The following is a 21,747-nucleotide window of genomic DNA, read 5'->3' on the forward strand; positions in this document are numbered from 1 at the left end:
AAGCACTGATCTGCCTCTGCTGGCAATATTCTGGCACATGATTACAACATCAATGTGGCGGACTATAACCGTCAAGCTCTATTATTTAATCATCTGCATGTTCGCTTGTACCTGCTTGTTCCCAAGCATGCCGCATGGTAACAAACAGATTTCCCACTCAGGTCATGTGTGTATCTTAGAAGGATCAAGCCTTTCGGATGGATACCGATGAGCTTCTGCAGCCTCCTCTGGGAGGAATGGGCACAATAAAGATGTCCGGGAAAAAATCAGCACGCCAAAGAATGGTGAACAAAATCAGATTGATAATGAAGTTTACTTGACAAAGGAAAGAAGCTAGGTTGCATGCCAGCTACTTAATCTTGTCAAACAGAACCCTGGACGAAGCCTGCCTATATCAATCGCAGGCTGCAGCATAAGATGCAGCGGAACTTCTTTGTGAGATGCAATCGAACAAAGCTCATGAATCATGCACTCTGCCGTGGTCTTAGGCTATGCCGATTCCCTGCTGTTGAATAACGGAATGATATGGATATATGAGTTCAAGGCTGGAAATTCAAAAAGATATTTAAGTCTACCTGCCAGTTTTGTACAGACTTTTGATTTCTCTACCACCGCATCCGACGAGTTACTCCTGATATTTCAGTCACATACGCTGCAAGCCCTGCACAACTACGAATTCTACTAGCATTCTTTCAACCACTCCTGGGCTGCTCATCATGGGTATTTGGCTTTCCACAATGAAAGCGAAGATGGCGAATGACAAGAAAGGCAACCAAGAAGAAGCAGCCGAAGCCTTACATATTATTCAGGAGCTCGTCCGTTCAACGAAGCATCAGTCCCTTAGAGAGTCATGGTGAGCCACCTGGGCCAATGGAAGCTGCATTGTACACTGCTAACGCTCGATAGTGAGAAGTATGACTTCCTCGACATACCTGCTATCTCAAAAATCTGTTGCTTTGGTTGGGCAGAATGTCCTATTTCTCCTACTCCCGAGACGATTGCTCCCATATTGAAACGCAGAATCTCCAAATTCTCGCGGGGTCGTGTCGCTGAAGGGATCTACAACTTGGCTCAACATGCAATTAGCGAGCTTCTCTCCCGGTCAGATGGGTCGTTTCAATCTCGAACTTACACGTTAGTAAAGCGTAGCGATGTGTTTGAGAGAGTCTCAGATGAGCTGACTATTGAACTTTAGGGCGCTCAACCACGATGGTTATGGTGGCGTCACCAGACTCGATATCTTCTTCTTCGTCTATCGCTTTACCAGCAAGACTCTTCGATCTAAAGCAAGTCCTGTCATTGCCTGCGAAGTCTTGGAATCGGCTACGAAGGACGATCGGCTCAACGAGAGTACGCTTCGAGTACTAGTGGGCAAATGTTTCCGCCATTCGAAACCTGAATTGGTCCAGTTCATCTATCGTGAGCTTTACAGCGCGTTGTTCCGTGCGAAGAAACATTAACTTGGTCCACGATACAAGTTGACAACAAAATTCATCGTACCCAGCCTAGTAAAATGGGAGTTGACAAAGGTGTCTCCGTTTCAAGTGCCTAGTGTAGGATGATTTGGAGGGAAGAGGTAGAAAAGGTTATAGAGTAGCGAAGAATAAGAATTTGACATCAGTAGCATTGTTGCATTGTCGTTCGCACATCCGAAATTAGTGAAGCTCATTGTGACTTTATATTCTGAGGATACAATGACCGCTTTCCCCACAGTTTGAGATCTGATGAAGGGTGCGGCACAACAGTGGAACTTCTCGCAGAGTTGTAAGCTACAGATTGCAACATCGAGCTCGAAAGGAAAATGCCAGCGGTCAAAACTTCTTGCGACTCCGAATGCCAAGAATATACACAACCCTGAGCCCTAAGCACCAATCGGCACATCAACTTTGGTGGAGTCAAGAGTCAGGACCTCAGCACACCTGCAACCCAAAGAATCTAGTTCAACAGCAAAGCTCCATTCCATCGATAAGTGCACAACCATGTAAGTAGGGCTAGATTGTCTTTCGTCGAGGCAGTATCCATCCTCGGCCGTTCCCACTACTGCACCGTTACAGGCGCTCAATCTACAGCAATCTTCATGACGTCCGCTCAGACGCTCTCATCAGCGAACTGTCACTGACCTTCAATCTCAACGTCTAGGGTGAATCTAACGACACAGAAGCGCCTCGCCGCCGCGGTGGTCGGCTGCGGAAAACGCAAGATCTGGCTCGATCCCAACGAAGTTAACGAAATCTCCAACGCCAATTCTCGCCAAACCATCCGAAAACTCGTCAGCGATGGTCTCATCATCCGCAAACCTGTTGCTATGCACTCGAGAGCTAGAGCTAGGGAATTGAATGCTGCAAGGAGGATGGGGAGACATAGAGGGTTCGGAAAGAGGAAGGGTACCAAGGATGCTAGGATGCCGAGGTGAGCGTTGCAGGACACTATGATGAAGGACCTGTTGGGCTCCTGTGGATTATCTGGCTGATGTTCTTGCTACCCTCAGCCAAGTTCTATGGATGCGTCGCCTACGAGTCCTCCGCCGTCTCCTCGTCAAGTATCGTGCCGCTGGCAAGATTGACAAGCACCTCTATCACGAACTCTACCATCTCAGCAAGGGTAACACCTTCAAGCACAAGCGCGCTCTGGTTGAACACGTAAGCTCGTTCGCTGAGAAGAATCTTTCTCGAAAACATTAACGTAATATTCTTTTTCAGATCCACAAAGCCAAAGCCGAAGCCGCCCGTGAGAGAGCACTCAAGGAGGAAATGGACGCCAAACGTGCCAAGACCAAGGCTGCGCGTGAGAGACGACAGGAGCGCATCCAGACGAAGAGGAATGCTCTGGCCGGCGAGGATGAGCCAGCTGCGAAGGAGTAGTTTAGTGAAGTCGACGACAAAGTGGGTGAGGAGGGCGTGGTTAAGGTCCCGAGCACTAAACAGGAGGCAGTAGTCTCAAGTTCGAGGATCAGCGAAGCAACCTTGGTTGTAGCGGACAATGAACTCTGTTATGAGAGAACCGTTGCTTGCGATCCGGTGTCTTCAAAATCTTTTCGAAAGCGCGAAAGGGGATAGACAGGCTAGGCTACGCTACTAGTAGTCTAATCGCAACGACAATTCAAACGAACGAATGCTTCCATGGCCAAAAGTCCTGCCTGACAGATTTTATTTCCCCTTGACACCCTTTTTAAAGAAGCCATGACGGGTGCCTTACGCGCGTCACCACCATTGGAGAAAGCTACGTCTTGAGCGAGATTACTCGACCACATGACGGTAAATGCTGGTAAGGCGGAAGGAACTCCTTCTGCCTGCTTCCAGAAAATCGCGTTAAGCATGATCCGGGCCCCCCTCCCTTCCCTTCTACTTTATATGCCCCCAACTTTTAATTCAGAAGTCACCTCCATGATCTGCATAGTACCCGTAAGTCGTTCCGAATCGTGCTCGATTGGCTTTCGACAGATATAAGAATGGCTCCCCGGGTTGGGGGATTCAAAAAAGTCGTCGTTTTCGGTAGATTAGGAAGGTAGTGCTAAAGAGAAGGAGATTGAGAGGGGAATAAGCATTCATGGTCATTCTGTACCCTTTTCAGTAGAGGTATAACTAATATGCAGTTTCCAAAATCTCAAACTACCACGATGACATCCGTCGTCCAATCCAACGCCATGACGCTCCTGGTCCGGCTTCACAACCGGAGGAACCAGAGAAATCAACCCCTCAGTTACCCATTGATACCTGCGACGGTAGAGGTTTTCAGGTTTGATGCAGATAATCAGATGACATTCTCATTCTCCATCCTGTTTCTTTCCGCCTGCTCAACCCCACTCAACCAGCTCCGCACACTCTTGACTGTTCCATCGTCCCGAGACTCCGCAGCACCAACACCACCATCATCTTCGACCTCCAGATCAAACGGATTGCTCTTCCTCGCCACACCATAAACCCTACCTCTCACAGAGGCAACGCCTACATGGGTGGAAGGCGGTCGGGGCGGATAATCATCCAAGACGCCGTTGTACATGACTTCCGTTTCACCGGGACCACTGAGTGGTCTTGTCGAAGCAGGTTGATGTTGCGAGTGATTATATTGAGCGTTGGCGGTAGTGGGTGAAAAAATCAGGGTTACGCTTTCTGTTTGTTCGTTTCTGTTGGAATTCTTTGATTGGAGATGTTTGGGTATTGCTGGCATTGCTGGGACAGCAGCGCCATTGGACGCTTCGGGTGGGTCGACGAAGGGATTGCGCATGTAGACCGAGGCATAATCTGTACGGGATGGTTTGTCATTGTGGCCGATGCCGCCGGCTGTAGGTGGTGGAGCGGGTTTGCTGGTGGCGACCGTATTAACGGTCATCCACGAGTCGCTACGCTTTGGGCCCATTTTTTTACGCGGGTTCTGCGATTTCATGGTGCCTATCTTTGCCGCGCCGAGAGGAGCGAGCGGGGAAACCATTTCATCTGAAAAGGGATCTTCGTCGATGGTCTCGGTGGTGGGGTTGAAGCGGCTGGATGCCAGCGCTGGGTCGGTAGGTGAGAAGGGATTTTCTAGGTCCGCTGTGGGAGCTGGCAGATCGGGATTAATGTCTGCTGGCAAATTTGAGAGTTTAGAAGCGGTCGATATATTTCGTTGATGAGAAGCAGCTGAACCCAAGCCTGGCACTTTTGGAGCAAAAGGTGACATGGGACCCAAGCCTTTCAATTGGAACTTGTCGGCCTCTGGCATGAGGAATTGTTGGGTCAATGGTCGTCCACTCCCATCAACAACATCTTGAGGGTATGGAGTTGTTCCACCATAGATGTCGAGGAATGACTTTCTCGAGTTCGATAGCCTTGACGCTCTGTCCATCAAAGCATTGTCCAGCTGTGATGGTTGCGATGGTCCATAATCCAATCCAGCAGAATTTCCCATTAGCTCTGCAGAAGGATCATAGTTTGCAATATCCTCTTGCGTTGTCCTATTAATCGGCCCGCTAATGTTCAATTCGCCCTTTTCTCCATCGCCTGAGGAAGGCGTATCACTAGCATTGCCCTGCTGCTGCTTCTTCCGGCGCAGGAACAACCATAGATAGACGATGAGGGCAACAACAATCAGGAAGCTGATGATAACCGCTACGAGAGTTCCAATCGCCCCTGGTCTTGTGTCTGGATTCAAGAATGCGTTGCGGATAGTAGCTAGACCACCGGCAGTTTCTCTGGTAATGGGAGCGGTGGGCGATGGCCCACCGTTTATGGTCCCAGTCGGCCTCCGTGATGCAACCGCGCTTGTGATCAGTGATGTTGCTGTGCCGATTGCAGCTGAAGCAGATGAGATAGCGCCTGGCCCATCAATGATCGTATCTGTTGGCTGTAATGATGCAGCGTCTGCGGTACCCATAAACTCCTTCCCAAGGCCAGATATACTTGGCCTGGAAGGATCTGATGCATCTGGTCCTGAATCAAGAGCGTCGCTGGGGGGAGAGTTGGAAATATCTGCCAAAGGATCCTGCGTAATCTGTGCAGAGAGAGCTGAAACAGTTTCTGCAGCATTGGCTTGATTGTTTGCACCAGAGCCTGCAATTTCGCTTTTCGCACTTGGTTCATTGTCTATAATGGCACTGCTCGTACTGCTTGCGGCAATGATATTGTTTGAATCGCTATTCTGGTTCAAGTTATTGTCTTGGGTTGCAGTTGGAGCAGTGCTACCAATAGCAGGAGGGCTAAAGGCACTTCCTATGACACGGTCCGTGGAAGAGGCATCTGTGGGCTGTGGACTAGGTGGTACAGGTGCCTGACCAGCAGTATTTGGTGGCTGTTCCTCAGCGGAACTGGTAAAGATGGCAGTGGCAGATGTCTGCGTCGCTTGTGCGCCCAGTTGACCTGAGGCTCCTGATGTCTGCTGCGAAGGTTGACCTGCATTCGTTGCAGTAAAGAAAGCTTTGCTAGTTATCGCGGCATTGGTTCTTGAGGCGGCGTTTTCCGAGATAGCTGGAGGAAAGGAGGATCCCAGGCCCGCCGGAGGAGAGCCATTTGCTGCAGTAAAGGAGCTTCCTATGCTTGGAGGAGACGCTTCCACTAGAGGTGATGATGCTATCACAGACGCAGCAGTCCCAGTCGGAGGTGCAGCATTTGCATTTTGACTGGTAGTCAAAACAGCATTCAACGCGTCGCCAGTGTTTGCAGCCACGGCGGTAGAGATAATTGACGAAGACGCGAGATTTTCATTGCGGTTGTTGCCGTTGTCCGGTACTACTGGAGGAAAAGCTACCGCTGATGCTTGGCCGCCTACTGCCTCATTGTCAACACCCAACGCATCCGTGGCAATTGCATTTACAGAGGATGGTGTAGTAGTGGGGCTGGGAGCCAGCTGAAGTAGCGAACTGGACCCATTAGCTGTATCTGCGTTGGCTGCGTCTGCGTTGGCTGCGTCTGCGATTGCTGGTTCTAAATCTGCTGCGTCTGTAGTGACTAGTTCTGCGTCGGGAGTAGCTGAGCTTGTTATGGCGGCAATATTATCACTATTTGCTAACGTTGAAGTGGCAGTACCAACTGCTACCGCTGCACTGGCAGTGGTGGAGCCAGATACAGCTGCATTCCCATTGTTAATTGAATTATCAGGAGGGAATGATATTGCTGAAGGTTGACCTCCTATTTGTTGAGCGTCTGCTGATGGTTGAGCGTCTGCTGATGGTTGAGCGTCTGCTGATGGTTGAGCGTCCACTGGTAGCTGGGTAGCTGTTGAGGGTGGTGTAGATGAACCCGAAGATTGCAGGATGGACGTGCTTGTGATTGCTGAACTCGATGTCTGCGAGGAAGACTCAAGAGCAACCACACCGGCAGCTGAAATCGATGGTGATGCTACTGCTTGTAGAATAGAAGTGAGAGCGGCTAAATCCAAGCTGGAAGGTGTAGCTGTCGCTGAAGGAGCTGCTTGTAACGAAGATTGTGGGCTCAAAATCGAAGATACTGGTGACAACGCTTGCGAGAAAGATGGGGCAATCTCCGGACTTGAGGTTGAAGTCGGTAGAAGAGGTTTTGACTCAGACGCGGATGGCACACCTGACGCACTCGACAAGACATCACTAATTGCCTGTGGGGTTGCTGCAGCCTCCAGAATTCCTGCAGCCTCTGCCTGTGCAACACTTGATGCCACTGGTTCTGAGTCCAAACCTGCAGGTAATGATGTTTGCGCTGGCTCTTGCTGGTCGTCGGAAGCTTGTGCAGACACATCGTCTGTTGGTAGACTTGAGGACTCGCCAGATGCGGGCGCTGGATCGCTCGTTGGTGTTGCCCCTGTAACCTGTCCATCACTCGATATCTGCGACGATATAGTGGCCGGGTCACTCGTGGGAAATGGAAGTGGTTGCGAGATTGAGGTATCAGGTGCGGGAGAGGCGGTAGATATTGGAGCCGGAATTGCTGATGATATCGATTGCGAATCGATTGTGGAGGCCGCTGACGGCACCGGCACCTCCGTACTCAGGATAGAGGATGGTCCCACGGGTATTCTCCCAATTCCTCCTACGTCTTGTCCATCTGAACCTTCGCTCCCCCCCTGCTGGCTAGCCAGCGTCGAATTAGAAAACGGTGAAGCTATTTTGACCTGCGTGTATTATCTATTAGATGGAGCTAAGAGAAAAGAATGACTTTATAGCGCATCTGCTCGACAGATGGCTATAATTGTTGTAAAAAGAAAGAAACATGGACCAGCCAAGGAAAAGCGAAGAGGGAAAGGAAAGAGAAACAGTTGCAGAAGCCACGAGTATGGGACGAAAAGGAACCTAGTGGTGGATTGTATGGAAGGAGTCGTAGGCATGGGAGTGGGCGTCATCATCGTTGAGTCAGTTACCGTCGATAGAGAGGGCATAACGTGGAGTGTGAGGAATGCAGAGAAGGTCTTTATGCACGTTTCAAGTTCGGCCCAGGCATAGTCGTGGGGGGACACGGCTGTTTTGGATGGTATACGATGTTCTTTCATGCTAAGAATTTTTAACTAATGTCTTGAAGAGTAATGACTCAGTCTTGTACAGTACTGAGATAGAAGTGGTCTTTTTGCAGCCAAAGACCCGGATATTAGAGGTAGAGGAGGTAGAGGAGGTGGAGAAGGTGGAGAAGGAGCAGCTGGAGTGAGCCAATAACTTTACGACGGTCGTTCTCGGCTTAAACTCCCCGGCTGGCCGAGAAGCCCTACGTAGTAAGCAGCCCTGGAAGGAATTCTATCCTCTTCTGCGCTGGCTGCCTCATGGGCCCTTGTGCCCTAAACCGTAACCAAAATTTAGGCTTCTCTTCTCAATGCTCAATTCCAATTCATATACGGAGTAATTGTGCTCTATGTTAACTACGGGACCCGGAAGCAGAGCACCACCAAGACGGCATCGCGGCAGCGGCCAGCGGGTTGTGAACCTTCTTTATTGTTGTGGTTCTGCAGGCGTAGAGCTTCGTTGAGCCCTCGTTGGAATCAGCTATGCGACCACTCACGGCATATAGTACTGATCAGACCGCAGGTCAGATGGGAGCATGAAGCCGGTGGTATATCTCCAACACTATCATCATACTTCAAGCATTTCGACCTGGTGGCCACAAGGAGAGATGGCCGTAGCTTGAAACGAGGCCACCGGACATCATCCTACACACTAAGCGTCAAACAAGTTTCGCCATGTTTGGTGGCTGGGCTCACGTAGGTAAGCAAGATCAGCCACATTCTTGACGTTCTCTGCTTCCCATCCATCTCTCACCTCGTTCCACGGTCTTGTGCTTTTGGTCGTTAGTTACCTGTATCCACATATGTTTTACGAACTATGGAGTCACGGACAGATACAGTGAGCTTATATTCCGTTGAGTATTTTCGAGATCTGCTTGAGCTACAGCTTACATTGAACATTGGCCATTTGGCTCTTCTCTTGTGGCAGAGCATGGGATGAGTCTTGTTTGTCGCTAAGTGCTCTGTTCCGAGGGAGATATTCTACTTCTTACAGGAGAACACTGGCGCTTAATTACAGATCCATTCATCTGACCCTCTTGAGACTTTCCCGACTATTTTCCTTTGGTCTTTCCTCTCGAAGTGAAAACCAGTCTCTGAATCGTCTCATGCCTCCTATCTATGCAAATACCTCCTTAATCAGACCTTCGGGGCCTTTGTTCCTGTCCGTCTTTTCTATAGTGTGCTTGAGTCTAATCTGACGAGAAACCTTCAGCCAGCCTACCGGAGGACTTGACGGGAAAAGAACGAGTCCCACCACCTGCTCCAACCCAGCTTGATTTTCCTAGCTATACCCCCCAGCATTCACCCAGTCCACTCACCACAGCTTCATCTCGAGATCTATTCCATCTTCTATGCTCTATCAAAAAACCTCAAGACATAACACCGCAATACCTCCAAATCCTAAGCCTCAGCGTCATACCCAATGCGTCCTTCCAAGACCTCTTACCACACGTTACGGAACCAGTCCACCAGGGTGGGGAACATGTTCCTCCTCCCGATCGGCTCCAGCAAACCGTTCAAGAACTCCGAATCAGCCATTCAGACGCCTTTCGCGAAGTCGTCCGTCTTCCTCCACTTCCAGGCCACGCAAAGCCTCGCTTATCACGCACTCGCAAATTCTGGACCGGTCTGCAGAGGATGTCGCAGTTCTGGGACTGCAGCATGGACAGATACTATGAAGTCGCAGACACTGAAGACGACTCATCGAGCTCGTCGGGCTCATCAGACCCTGACATAGAGATGTCACAGAGTGACCAATCCCCTCCAGACAGGCTGCCAAGTTCTTCTTCCCCCGACGGCCCGCAACCGGCAAAGACAAAGCAAGTCTATAAAGGCCGCCGCTTGAACGACGGCTCGGCCATGCCCTCTAACTTTCGTGACGAGGCTGTCTCTGCCCTCGTCGAATGCGTAGTATGGGCCTTCAACTGCCAAGTACGGGCTCCGAATCTTCCGCCTCGCCTCCAAGTACGAAACCTTCTCTTCCCAGTCCGACAGAGTTTCATTGTAGGTAGATTGCCAAGGGAGAGAGAATTGGGTAGACGAGCTGTGCTTGAGGGCCCAGTCATGGGGATTTGCTGTCGGATGGAGACGATTTTCCGACCTGACTGTATGACCGCAAATGGTGAGGTAGGTGGTAGTAGTGGCTACGGTATGAAACTCTCAGAAGTGGTGGATGAGTGGAGGGGAATTCTCGACTTGGCCCGTGAAGTTGGCGTCATGCTTCTCCTAGCCCAGGAGAGAGCCAGAGAGGGAAAGGGGGAGGTCAAGCCCGGAGAGGGGAAATGGTGGACTGCCACGCCGAGGTGGGGTGGTGGACCTGGTGGGTTGATGGAGAGCGAAATTCTTACTGCCGGGAGAGATGTTGTGGATGAGGACAAAATAGCAACACCACCACCGTCAGAGAATGCGTCTGCGGATGAATCCGTGGATGGAACCACTCCCAAGCCAAGCAGCACGGAGACCCTCTTGCCCAGGGCTGCCACACATCCTCCTGTACGGCCGAAGAGAAAAGCCATCCGAGACATCAGCGACAACAACGAACGTGGCGGCGTACAACACAAAAAAGGAAGCAAACCCACTCAAACAGAGAAATGGAAGACCTTGCGTTCCGGCCCGGGAATCTGGGATGCAAAAATGAGGTACATGCGGATTGGCGCTCCAAAGTCAATATCACAAGCGGCATCACCATCGCTGCCACCGTCCCCCGCACATGCAGAAGACAAGGCGGAGGAGATAGAAGATCAGATATTCATGGTCACATCCATCAACCACCATGTCGCTCTCACGAGCATGCAGGTCTCCGAGGCCCATCTGGCGTGGTTGGCTGGAGAGGAGCGAAAAGACGAAGAGCGCGAGCAGGGCCTGCAGCTGAAGCGGACGAGGTGGTTCGATCTGTTCGACGAGGCGGATCGGGTGGAGTTCGTGCAGGGATTGTGGGACGTGATGGCGTGGTTGATGAGAGAATGAGTTGATAAGCTGTATTCGTCTGCTTGGGATGCGGAATGGGATGGATGAGATTGAGATGGGCACGAGCATCGGGGATATTGGTAGAAACAGCAACAATATGGAGTTTTTTGTGAGTGCCGCTGAGATGGCGTTGCCGGGGTTGTTTAGTCATTGACTGCTGGGAAGGCTCAGATGGTGGAACACGAATTAATATAGAAAAGGCAAGATATAGTAGAGGTCTTAGATGAGAAATGGGTCGAATGAGTCATATTTCTTTATTGGTAGACAGCAATTCAACAGTCTCGATGGGCGGATATAAATGTTGAATGTTTGTCCATATCTCTCATTGCTGTCACGCACGACGCAATCAACTCATTACCTTCAAGTCTCATCGCATCTCCACCAACCCACCCCAACCCTCAATACAACAGCCATTTACTTGATCCACGGCTCGGCAAAAGTCCCAACCCACTCCTCCACCTCCCTCCTCAACAACAAAATCTCCCTCTGCTCCTCCCCCTCGCCCAAGTATTCCAAAAACGCCTTCACACTGCCCGGATTCTTCCTTCCCTTCGCCTCCGCCTCACTCCTAGCCGCCTTATCAACCTTCAACGTAATGCCAACCGCATGATCCACAATCTCTGCCACTCTCGCAAAATCCGGGGGTTGGAACCCTCTCGTCGTCATGGCGGGGGAACCCATCCTCAACCCGCCAGGCTTCATGGCCGATTTATCTCCGGGGACGGTGTTTTTGTTGGAGGCCAGACCGCACAGTTCGAGGACACGTTCTACCCGCGCGCCGTCGATGCTCTTGGATTTCAGGTCGACGAGCACAAGATGGTTATCCGTGCCGCCAGAGACGATGTTATACCCTAGACCGCCTGCGTATTCGCCGTTGCCAAGGCGTTCAGCCAGCGCCTTGGCGTTGGCGAGGACGGTCTTTTGGTATTCGGTAAATTCCCGGGTTTGGGCTTGTTTGAGCGCGACGGCTAGGGCGGTGATGGTGTGGTTGTGCGGACCGCCTTGATGGCCAGGGAAGACAGAGGAGTTAATGGGATTTTCTAGGTCGTAGAGTTCTGGTTGACCCTTTTTGTCAGTGCGGCGCACGCCTTTGCGGAAGAAGATCATGGCGCCGCGAGGTCCGCGGAGAGATTTGTGGGTCGTCGTGGTGACGATGTCGGAGTGGGGGAATGGAGAGGGAATTACGGACGCGGCGACTAAGCCGGAGATGTGAGCCATGTCGGAGAGAAGGTAGGCGCCTACTGATTCCGCGATGGAGCGCATGCGTTGGTAGTCGATGAGGCGGCTGTAGGCGGAAGTACCGGCGACGATGATCTTGGGGCGGTAGAGAGTTGCAAGTTCTTGGAGTTTGTTGTAGTCGATCAGGCCAGTGGTCTCATCGAGGCGGTAGGGTAGGGTTTCAAAATATTTGGAGATCATGGAGATTTTCTTGGTAGCTGTTTGATAGCCATGAGATAGGTGACCACCATGTGGGAGATCCAGACCCATTATTCTGTCATGGCTTGAACAGATGGCAGAGTAGGCATAAAGGTTTGCTGGCGAACCAGATAAGGCTGGAAGCGGTTAGAATTTGTTTCGGTCAGATTGATTTGCTGGCACCCACGTTGGACATTGACACCCCATTCTTCAGGGTTGAGTTTGAAGGTTTCCAAAGCTCGTTGCTGACAGAGTCTTTCTGACATATCGATGAATTCGTTGCCTCCATAATATCTAGCACCAGGATATCCCTCGGAGTATTTGTCTGTCACCATCAGTCTTTGTAAAGATCGAATGCAGAAGAGGCACACTTTGCATTATACTGCCAAGGGCATCCAAAACTGCTTGGGAAGTGAAGTTTTCAGAAGGAATGAGGTTTATAAAATGCTTTTGCCGCCTCTTCTCCTACTGGAAGGTCAGAAATCGGAAGATCCAGGGTTTGGCGGTCCAGTCGAACCTTCTGTAGAATCTCCCAGATGGCTGGATCTGCCTCTTCAAGAGTTGCCGATAATAGCTGCCAGTCACTCTTAGTGTCCATCATCAGGGATGGTATCTTTGTCCTCACTTTGTGCGGGCCATCCGTATATGCTGAGCTTGATGCTTGTGTTGATGCAGGACGCCGCCTTAATTTAGTGATCGCCTGACATGGTAAAGCATTGTGGTAATGGCTTATGAGCGGCCTAGCCAATGGTCTTGTCAAGAGCCTTGCCACCTTCGGACAAGCCATCTTTCTGCGACGTGAGCTACCTGCTCATTCGGCCTGCTCTGACGCACTGAAATGAGAACAAGAAATGGCAAATACGAGGATAGAAACAGGCTTCCCCCAAGAAGCGTCTTGCTCGAAATCCAGAACAGGTCGAGGGATTGAGGGGTTAGCTTCTAACGCACAACAGCAAACAACCTGTAACAAAATCAGGAGTAGGAGTAGGGATATGAATAGGAAGAAGTGGTCATATCACACAGCACCTAGCACGCAGACCGAACAATTGGCCTGATGTAGTCGATGATGTTCATGTTCGCAGTTTGTCCCGACCTCGGATGCCAAGATGCCAAGATGTCCGTGATCTGACTCGCATGACTTTCCCGATTAGGGCTCCACCCTTGGAGCAGAGACAATGACAGACCTCATCCCAACCTCCTTTTCTTCATCACAACTAAATCCAAGATGACGAGAGCCTCACAATCAGTTGCAGCACTCACTCTCTAGACCTCGTCTAGACGATGTGGGCTATGCTGAGATGTCTCAAGCCCATTCACCACCTTTGCGGGACAATATGAATGAATCTGATTGGAAAAGTTGTGGTCTGCCCCTAGTATGCTACCATGTGTGCAAAGACAATATGTTCGCTTTGTTCTTCCTTCAGCCCTGGGAATGATTTGGATCATAAAGTAGTAGTCATCCGATGGACTGTACCACAAGCACCTTTCTTTGCTATGCTTTCAAGCTAATCAAGGGTTGTTGGTCTATCGACAGCTTCCTCTTTGTTGCCGCCACAATAATCCTACACAAGAAAGAGAAGCACCATGGGAGTCTTTGTGGATATGGAGATCAAGCCCCAGCTCCTTCTTGACTGTGAGTCCATTTGATGTGGCGGCAAGAAGAATTGATGAGTCGCATGGAACATAAAATACAGAGTAAGACATTGCAAGCCACAGGCATAATGATTACCTTGCCGGTAAGTTCGTTGATGTGGTGACCATCGTCCCTTCCAATTGCAATCCTGACCTTTCCTTCCCTTCCGCTCCTCCTCCTCCTTAACCTTCACGTCACCTCATCTGTCCAGATGCATCGCAATCTTTGATGAGCCCATCACACAAGCAAAAGCCCCATTAAACTGTCCATGGCAGCTGGCAGGAAGTCACCTTGTCTTCTGAACAAGTTTGTGAACAAGCAATTCCCGAACACAGCCTGTGCCTGGAACCAACATTCACCTGTTCCTCTGAGATTTCCTCCCGGATTTCCTCCCTCAAACATGCACAAATGGCGATGCCCAGACCTCCGCACGGTCCATCCTGATCGGTCACCACTATTACTCATGGTCCTGCTTGCTGTGTTCTGCAACTTCCTCGTGAATGTATTCACTTCACTGCCTATCTAGCGTGGTCGGGTTGATCTACACCTCCTCAGCCTACTTATCTGCCTCTCCCACACCGGTAGCCTCTTCCCTTCGACGTCAATAACTCCGCCTGTCTACCTTCGTCCTGTTGATCTATTCACCATACCGCACTTGTTACTGTTGACAGTAGCAATCAACCGCTTTACACAGCACTTGAATCGTGAGTACTTCATACCAATAGCTGCCGATCTCTCGCAACACTGTTTGTCTGCGTGCCTCTTAGAGATTCGGCCCAGGGCTCACCAATAGCCCGCTGACTGCCAGCTGATAGCTCGTCCAAAACTGCCCTTCTTGCATAGCTTCACTGACCATAACAGAATTTCAGCATCATGCCTCGCAACCGTCCAACCAGAGTAGCCAAAAAGGTTAAACTCGATACCGCTGCCACCGATACTGATGTCGACGATGCCTTGCAGTCTGGCGATACCTTCGAACAAGTGTTTGGAGGATATGCTGATGTGGCTGATGAGACATCAGACGCTTCTGATGACTCCTACTATGGAACCAAGCGCAGACCGGCAGTCTTAAGGCGTGCTCGCAAACAGGCAAAACTCCGCTCTCGCAAGTTGACGTTGAACAAACCACCTGTTACCGAAGCCCCTGCAGCTGATCCAATGTCCGATATCGAATACGATTCCGAGGTTGGCGACGAAGTTCAGTGGTTGAAACCTCATCCTCGCACTCCGCCAAAATCTGCAAAAGAAGGTCGTATTCCGGACGCATCTGCCACACCTGCCAACGCTGTTGCGATTACCAAGCGTAGTCCATCGACTCCTAATATCCTCGAGATTCATGTGAACATGGGACCCAAGAGCGGCGGCTCTACTATCAACGTTGACCTCACACCCCTGCTGAACGCGTCCGGTTCTGGGGGAGCTTTGACAATCAGCCCCAACGCTGTGACTTTACCCGATGACAGCACTACAGTTGCGCTCAACTCCTCTGCAGCTGCCCCTAGCCTGCGTATGCAACGTCTCAACGAAGCGAAAGCCCGACTGCTCAAAGCAGACTCACCAAAAAAGCGCAAGACTGGGTTCACCGACCTCCCTAGCGAGATACGTATCCGTATCTACCGCTCTGTCTTTGTGACTGAATTCCAGATCAACTTACACACCCGCCAGAACTTCCAACGCTCTTCAAGCCTGCTGTCAACCTGCAAACTTGTCCACGAAGAAGGTCGAGCTGTTCTGTATGGTGAAAATGCGTTCCATCTTGAGAGATCCTACACGTCACGTGGCAGATTCTTTGACGAGGACTGGCGAGAGATCGGCTTCAAAGACATCCGTCGCTTCTTGGAAACCATCGGCACCACCAACATTTCCATGATGCGCTACATCTCTTTCGAATTTGCTGACACCAACAAAGCCAATACTCCTGTCGAAGAGGTCGAGCGCCGATGTGTCAACGATCCTGTTGTCTGGCATTGCCTAGAATTGATTGGGAACAATGCACGTCTCGAGAAGTTCGTCTTCCAGTTCTCTGGCCGCAAGAATCTTGATCGAAATGATCTGCACTTTCTTCGCGCTCTCACAACCATCAAAGCAAAGAAAGTCACCAACCTTGCCAACTTCAGTGGTGGATTCAAGGTCAAGCCGGAGTTGTTTGCTGATCTCAAGAAGCTCATGGTGCTACCGCGGGATGATGCTGACGAGGTCGACGAGACGAAGAAAAAGCCACCTACTGTTGTCATGCATCATGAGCGCAACCGTGGGACGAGATTCTACGAACTTTGTTGTCGTTAGGGGAGGAAGGAGATGGTGTGCCATGAGAGACGTTGGGATGGGGTTCTACGCACCCGGGAGTAGTGGTGTTGAATGCTTTGAAGCTCTCTTCATAATTCGCTTCGTCGCTTCTCCCGCATATAAAAAGCTATGAAGCCGGCAGAGCTTGTGCAAGCATCAAGGAAATGAGCGAAGCGGCATACCACAGTAGACCTTTGTGGATCATGTTGATCAAGGCAGCGTGTTGTTTTCCAAAAATTTCAACACTAAGAGTACGTAGATTGGAGCCGAGTCTGCAGAGGCAGAGTCCCACTTAAACCGACAGACAGACAGACACACAAAATTCCAACAAAGCTAGCAATACGAATTCTGCCTCCCATTTTTGATTGCATGAATAGGCATGAGGCAATGACCCCAGAGAGATCACATTGTGAATATTACCATATGACCTTGGAAGAGCACGTAGAGATGTATGAGTATAATACATAAGTACAGACACATGAACCAAGTAAGGATTGCCATGGAATCCCAGCATGAAAGCCTCGCTTCATTCTCGGTGTCTGGGGGTTTGTTGTAACTTCGAGCAGAAACGCAACGACGACGCTGAGTTCCGGAATTTAATTAATGTTTATTCCTGCCATATATTGCTGGACTACCTACTATCCCACATTTTGTAGACTGTGTGTGGGGACGGGGGTCAGAAAGAGTTTTCAGTATGTACAGCGCAATTGGAAGAAAAGAAGCCTAGCAATTAATCAGAGTATGAATTACGTCCTTTGGCTGGCTGTGACGGATTGAATTAGTCAATCATGCTATGCACAGCGCCTCTTCTGTTGTTTTTGATCTGTCCAGGAATGAAGAGGAGAAGAGACGCTCTCGTTGTCTCTTGCCTTTCCCTTCCCTCACTACATCTGACTGACAGGCTGGGGCACAAAAACTAACCACCATCCACCCACTCTCTCATACTTGAACTGTCTAGGGTTCTGATTTACAGCATCAGCGCAACCAAGCCCATCAGTCCTGCACCAGCGATCCCTCCCATGAAATCCATCTTGGCGGCAGCAGCACCGGTGTAGGTGGCGATGGGAGGTGAGGTTCCATTGACGCGGGAGCTGGGGCTGTAGGATGTCGAGGCGCTGGGGACTGGTGTCTTTGGTGGTGAGACGGGGCCAGATGGCACGGTACCGTTGGAGCTCGGGACGGGGTGGATGACGCTGCTTGGTTTGACTGCGCTGGAGCTCGGGACGCTGGGGATGCTGGTTGGGTAGACGGGCTTCGCGTCAGAGGAGTAGGAGCTGGGAGGAATAGGTTAGTGAGTATTCGGGCGGAAGAAAGTAGGGATACATTTGGGTAGGGGTGGAGTGGTGATCGAGAGGTGGGAAGCTTGGTGAGGAGGTGAAGAGATGCAATAAATGTGATAACTTGATAAGGACTATGCCTGGAAACATGGGGCAGGTTGTGGCAAGAGGACACCTTAGACAGGATGCCACCCAAATTAGGATACGCCCCGAATAGGATGCGCCTTAATCAGGACGACGTCTCAGAAAGGATATGCGTCACATGGGAAAATCCAAAAGCAATGTCTATAGCGGTGAAAGTAAAGTAAGGCGAAACTCACCAAGTAGTGCAGCTGGTGACGCTAGAGGTGTACACTGGAACGCTGACGGTGCAGGGGCAGTCAGAGATGGTCAAGGTAGTGGCTTCAGTGACCGTGTAGGTGTGGATGCCATGGGTGATCTTGGTGGGGGTAGGGCAGTAGGTGGTGTAGGCGGTGACAACTTGGGTGGTGTAAGTGACATTGCTGTGGGCAGAGCTCGAACTGTAGCTATCGTAGGCAGAGCTGGAGCCATGGGCGGCAGAAGCAACTGCGGCAAAGGCAAGGAGAGCGGCGCTGGTTGAGAATTGCATTTTGGTTGATTGGTTTGGTTGTTTTTGGTTTGAGGATGAAGATGAGGAGGAAGAGATCGCTGGACTGGGTTTGTTTGAATTGTTGATTTAGTCAGAGAAAACGAATGGACGATACCGAAATATCAAGTGAATAATCACAAGGTGAAAATGAGTGTACGAGTTGGGTGGGAAAGCAGAGAAAGGGAGAGTGGTTGTTTGTGACAGCTATGTGAAGGTAATATACGTAGTAGGATGTTGGTCAACACATCAGGGGCAGTGATCCACTAGCAAATAATTACTGGAATGGGCATTAACTAGTTGCTGACCATGTTCAAAACCCGAGGTCAAATTCCACCAGTGTTTGTTGTTTTGAGCCCAATCCTGGACTTCTCCCTGGCTCCGGAATTGCTTGATTGGTGAGCTGGGAAATTGTGGCTGTCGTGCTCCTGGAGCTAGCTCAGTCCAGGTCTACCTCATCCGATCAGGTCCCCGTATTCTGTGCATGGCGCACAGCCAATCTTGCTGATGCTCGTTCCTGGGAAATTGAAGGGCAGGTTGAATTTCTGTTTGACAGATGGTGTTGATCATGTTTGGATGCATCTTCACAGCTACAGCTACAGCACCGCAGGACTGGACATTGAAGCTGATGTACTACGTACCACGTAAATCTGCTATTGTCAGCAGGAGCAGCTTGCAGAATGCATTGCAGAATGCAGCTTCCTTGCCACTTAGGGGCTCTCCGATATCCAGCACTTACTTCCCTAATGACCACCGAGTACGGAGTGTAACTACTGGATTCGTATGCAAGCAAGCCACCTCAAGCCTTCACAGAAACAGAAATGAATGGCAATCTGAGCCAGTCAATATGACGGCTTCACACTCGTCCCCTACCAACACAGCAGCAAGTTTGGCCCCCGGATCTCATTCTCAAGTGTACCGCTCTATTGGACTTGAGGCTGAGGGCCCATTGACAAATTTGGTGGCCGTCTTGGCTCTTGAGTATCTGCCATAACCATTGAGAAAAATCACGGTGGAAAGCTGTTGGCAATCTCTCCCAGTCAGTTTCAACACTTGAAGTTTTGCCCAGACGGCCACAAATTGATCGATCGGTCTCGGGCCTGGGCCCTCCTGGCTGTGGCTACTTGTATTCCAGTTACACTCAGGCTGGAGGAAATAACTAGGCTTGGCGCTGACGAAGATGCGGGGAGAGCTTCTTGGAGAGCTTCTTGGAGAGCTTCTTGGAGAGGACTCCGCTCGGCCGACCTCCTGCAACAAATTGATTATATGGAGAGTTCTGGAGATGTTCCAAGTTCAGTCGGCATCAACGGATGCTGCAGGCTCGCGACAGCTCCATGGTCTTCCCTGTCTCGAAGGGTGTTCGACTGGAACCTCCACCTTGAAGAAGTCCATTGAAGCCTCGCACCCTATCCAGCTTCACCAAAATGCAGAGCAATACAGTGCAGGACGCTGTGCAGGAGAAGTCACTCTCGGATCCTGAGACATTCTGGTCTCATCATGCCGACCAACTCCACTGGCACAAGAAGTATTCTACCGTCTTGAGGAAAGGCAGGAAATGCCTCTCCAACAATGTTAGTCATGAGCACTGGAGCTGGTTTCCAGATGGAGAAATATCGACTACCTACAACTGCATTGATAGACATGTCAAGGCCGGTAATGGTGATTCGGTGGCAATCATCTGGGACTCGCCTGTCAGCCAATCAAAGCAGAAAGTCACCTACAGTCAACTTCTGGAAGAGGTGGAGACACTCGCGGGTATCATGAGGGAAGAAGGAGTGAAGAAAGGCGATGTGGTGCTAATATACATGCCTATGATTCCTGCAGCGCTGTTCGCAATCCTTGCAACCGTGCGACTTGGTGCCCTGCATGCAGTTGTGTTCGGTGGGTTTGCTCCGACATCCCTGGCACAACGCATTGAAGCAGCCAGGCCGAAGATTATCATGACCGCTTCATGCGCTATTGAAGGCGCCAAAGGTCCGTTAGATTACCGGCCTTTTGTAGAAGGTGGAATAGAGAAGAGCTCGTGGAAGCCAGAGAAGACCATCATATGGCAGCGAGACCAGAGAAGGTGGAATCCCGTATTGAAAGAGAAGGGACAGCGAAACTGGCAGCGTTTGGTCAAAAGTGCCAAGAACAGAGGTTTGAAGGCTGAGGCTGTCCCCGTGAAAGGTAACGAAGGTCTGTATATAATCTATACAAGTGGGACAACAGGTCTTCCAAAGGGCGTCCTCCGTGAAGCAGCAGGCCATGCCGTTGGATTGAATCTCTCCATCAAGTATCTGTTTGACGTCAAAGGCCCGGGAGACGTAATGTTCTGCGCCTCGGATATTGGTTGGGTTGTGGGGCACTCTTACATCGTCTACGCCCCTCTACTAGCAGGAGCCACGACGGTTCTGTTCGAAGGAAAGCCCATTGGTACACCTGATGCCGGAGCTTTCTTCAGGATAGCAGAGGAACACAAGGTTACGACTCTCTTCACTGCTCCAACAGCACTTCGAGCCATCCGCAAAGAAGACCCAGAAAACAAGTTCTTCCAAGAAATCGGCAAACGAGGAGGACTTAAGCATTGGAGAGCCCTGTTTCTGGCAGGCGAGAGAAGCGAACCCAGCATCGTATCGACCTTTCAGAAACTTCTTGATGAATATGCCGCGCCAGATGCCAGGGTCATTGACAACTGGTGGTCTTCTGAATCTGGCTCCCCTATTACGGGTATTGCACTGAGTCCTGCGGTTGGCCACGATCATTGGAGCACAGAAAAACACAAACCACTACAAATCAAACCAGGATCAGCTGGAAAGCCAATGCCTGGATTTGACGTAAGAATCGTGGATGATGAGGGCAAGGAAGTGAATCCAGGTAACATGGGCAACATTGTACTGGCTATGCCTCTTGCTCCATCAGGGTTTACAACGTTGTTCAACGATGAGGTGAGATTCTACAAGGGCTACTTAAAACGTTTCAACGGTAAATGGATTGATACTGGAGATGCTGGGATGATCGGAGATGATGGTTATGTACACGTTATGTCTCGATCCGACGACATCATTAACGTGGCTGCTCATCGTTTCAGCACCGGTAAGACCACAACGTTCTATAACTCGTATTCATTCCAACACTTCTGGCAGGCTCCATCGAACAAGCAATTCTATCCCATCCAGACATTGCCGAAGCCTGCGTGGTTGGCATTCCAGATGAGATGAAAGGCCATCTTCCATTCGCATTCGTATCTCCATCATCCGCTTCGACTGGTAAGCTACCGGCACATCCACCGCCAGAGCTCTTTCAAGCAGTCAACAAACTTGTTCGAGAACAGATCGGCTCCATCGCAAGTCTTGGCGGCATGATTCAAGGCCGAGGAATGATACCCAAGACCAGATCTGGCAAGACGCTGCGGAGAGTGTTGCGCGAATTGGTCGAGAATGGCACAAAGGGTGAGTATAATAGAGAGATCAACGTGCCTGCAACAGTGGAAGATAAAGACGTAGTTGAAGTTGCAAGAAGACTGATCAAGGAGTACTTTGAGAAGAAGAAATCCATGCAGGACGTGCCGAAATCGAAGTTGTGATGTCTTTCAGGGGAAGAGATATCTCGCTATCGAATATCCACTATCAAGAACCCCAGTATCAACG

General features: G+C 50.4%; 7 protein-coding genes across 7 annotated transcripts; 4 read left to right on the plus strand and 3 right to left on the minus strand.

Moving 5' to 3' along the window:
• Nucleotides 1-716: 716 nt before the first annotated feature.
• Nucleotides 717-2,861, plus strand: EPUS_08658 (uncharacterized protein; the record flags this gene model as incomplete). The annotated part of the gene is made up of 7 exons (XM_007807935.1): nt 717-853; nt 907-1,134; nt 1,196-1,350; nt 2,055-2,082; nt 2,140-2,409; nt 2,489-2,639; nt 2,700-2,861. 7 exons carry the CDS (start codon nt 717-719, stop codon nt 2,859-2,861), a joined length of 1,131 nt encoding a protein of 376 aa, XP_007806126.1.
• An 889-nt stretch (nt 2,862-3,750) lies between these two features.
• On the minus strand, nt 3,751-7,929 carry EPUS_08659 (uncharacterized protein; the record flags this gene model as incomplete). The annotated part of the gene is made up of 2 exons (XM_007807936.1): nt 3,751-7,513; nt 7,733-7,929. The coding sequence occupies 2 exons, from the start codon at nt 7,927-7,929 to the stop codon at nt 3,751-3,753; spliced, it is 3,960 nt and encodes a 1,319-aa protein (XP_007806127.1).
• Nucleotides 7,930-8,607: 678 nt separating this feature from the next.
• Nucleotides 8,608-10,899, plus strand: EPUS_08660 (uncharacterized protein; the record flags this gene model as incomplete). The annotated part of the gene is made up of 2 exons (XM_007807937.1): nt 8,608-8,632; nt 9,146-10,899. The coding sequence occupies 2 exons, from the start codon at nt 8,608-8,610 to the stop codon at nt 10,897-10,899; spliced, it is 1,779 nt and encodes a 592-aa protein (XP_007806128.1).
• Nucleotides 10,900-11,313: 414 nt separating this feature from the next.
• On the minus strand, nt 11,314-13,102 carry EPUS_08661 (serine hydroxymethyltransferase; the record flags this gene model as incomplete). Its single annotated transcript, XM_007807938.1, has 4 exons — nt 11,314-12,452; nt 12,503-12,640; nt 12,687-12,780; nt 12,833-13,102. The coding sequence occupies 4 exons, from the start codon at nt 13,100-13,102 to the stop codon at nt 11,314-11,316; spliced, it is 1,641 nt and encodes a 546-aa protein (XP_007806129.1).
• A 1,719-nt stretch (nt 13,103-14,821) lies between these two features.
• On the plus strand, nt 14,822-16,234 carry EPUS_08662 (uncharacterized protein; the record flags this gene model as incomplete). The annotated part of the gene is made up of 1 exon (XM_007807939.1): nt 14,822-16,234. The coding sequence occupies one exon, from the start codon at nt 14,822-14,824 to the stop codon at nt 16,232-16,234; it is 1,413 nt and encodes a 470-aa protein (XP_007806130.1).
• Nucleotides 16,235-17,201: 967 nt separating this feature from the next.
• EPUS_08663 (uncharacterized protein) lies at nt 17,202-18,121 on the minus strand (the record flags this gene model as incomplete). The annotated part of the gene is made up of 2 exons (XM_007807940.1): nt 17,202-17,508; nt 17,832-18,121. 2 exons carry the CDS (start codon nt 18,119-18,121, stop codon nt 17,202-17,204), a joined length of 597 nt encoding a protein of 198 aa, XP_007806131.1.
• A 1,421-nt stretch (nt 18,122-19,542) lies between these two features.
• On the plus strand, nt 19,543-21,683 carry EPUS_08664 (uncharacterized protein; the record flags this gene model as incomplete). The annotated part of the gene is made up of 2 exons (XM_007807941.1): nt 19,543-21,193; nt 21,244-21,683. The coding sequence occupies 2 exons, from the start codon at nt 19,543-19,545 to the stop codon at nt 21,681-21,683; spliced, it is 2,091 nt and encodes a 696-aa protein (XP_007806132.1).
• Nucleotides 21,684-21,747: the final 64 nt, after the last annotated feature.

Source organism: Endocarpon pusillum, assembly GCF_000464535.1.
Source record: "Endocarpon pusillum Z07020 unplaced genomic scaffold scaffold7319, whole genome shotgun sequence".
In the NCBI taxonomy this organism is placed as follows: Eukaryota; Fungi; Ascomycota; class Eurotiomycetes; order Verrucariales; family Verrucariaceae; genus Endocarpon; species Endocarpon pusillum.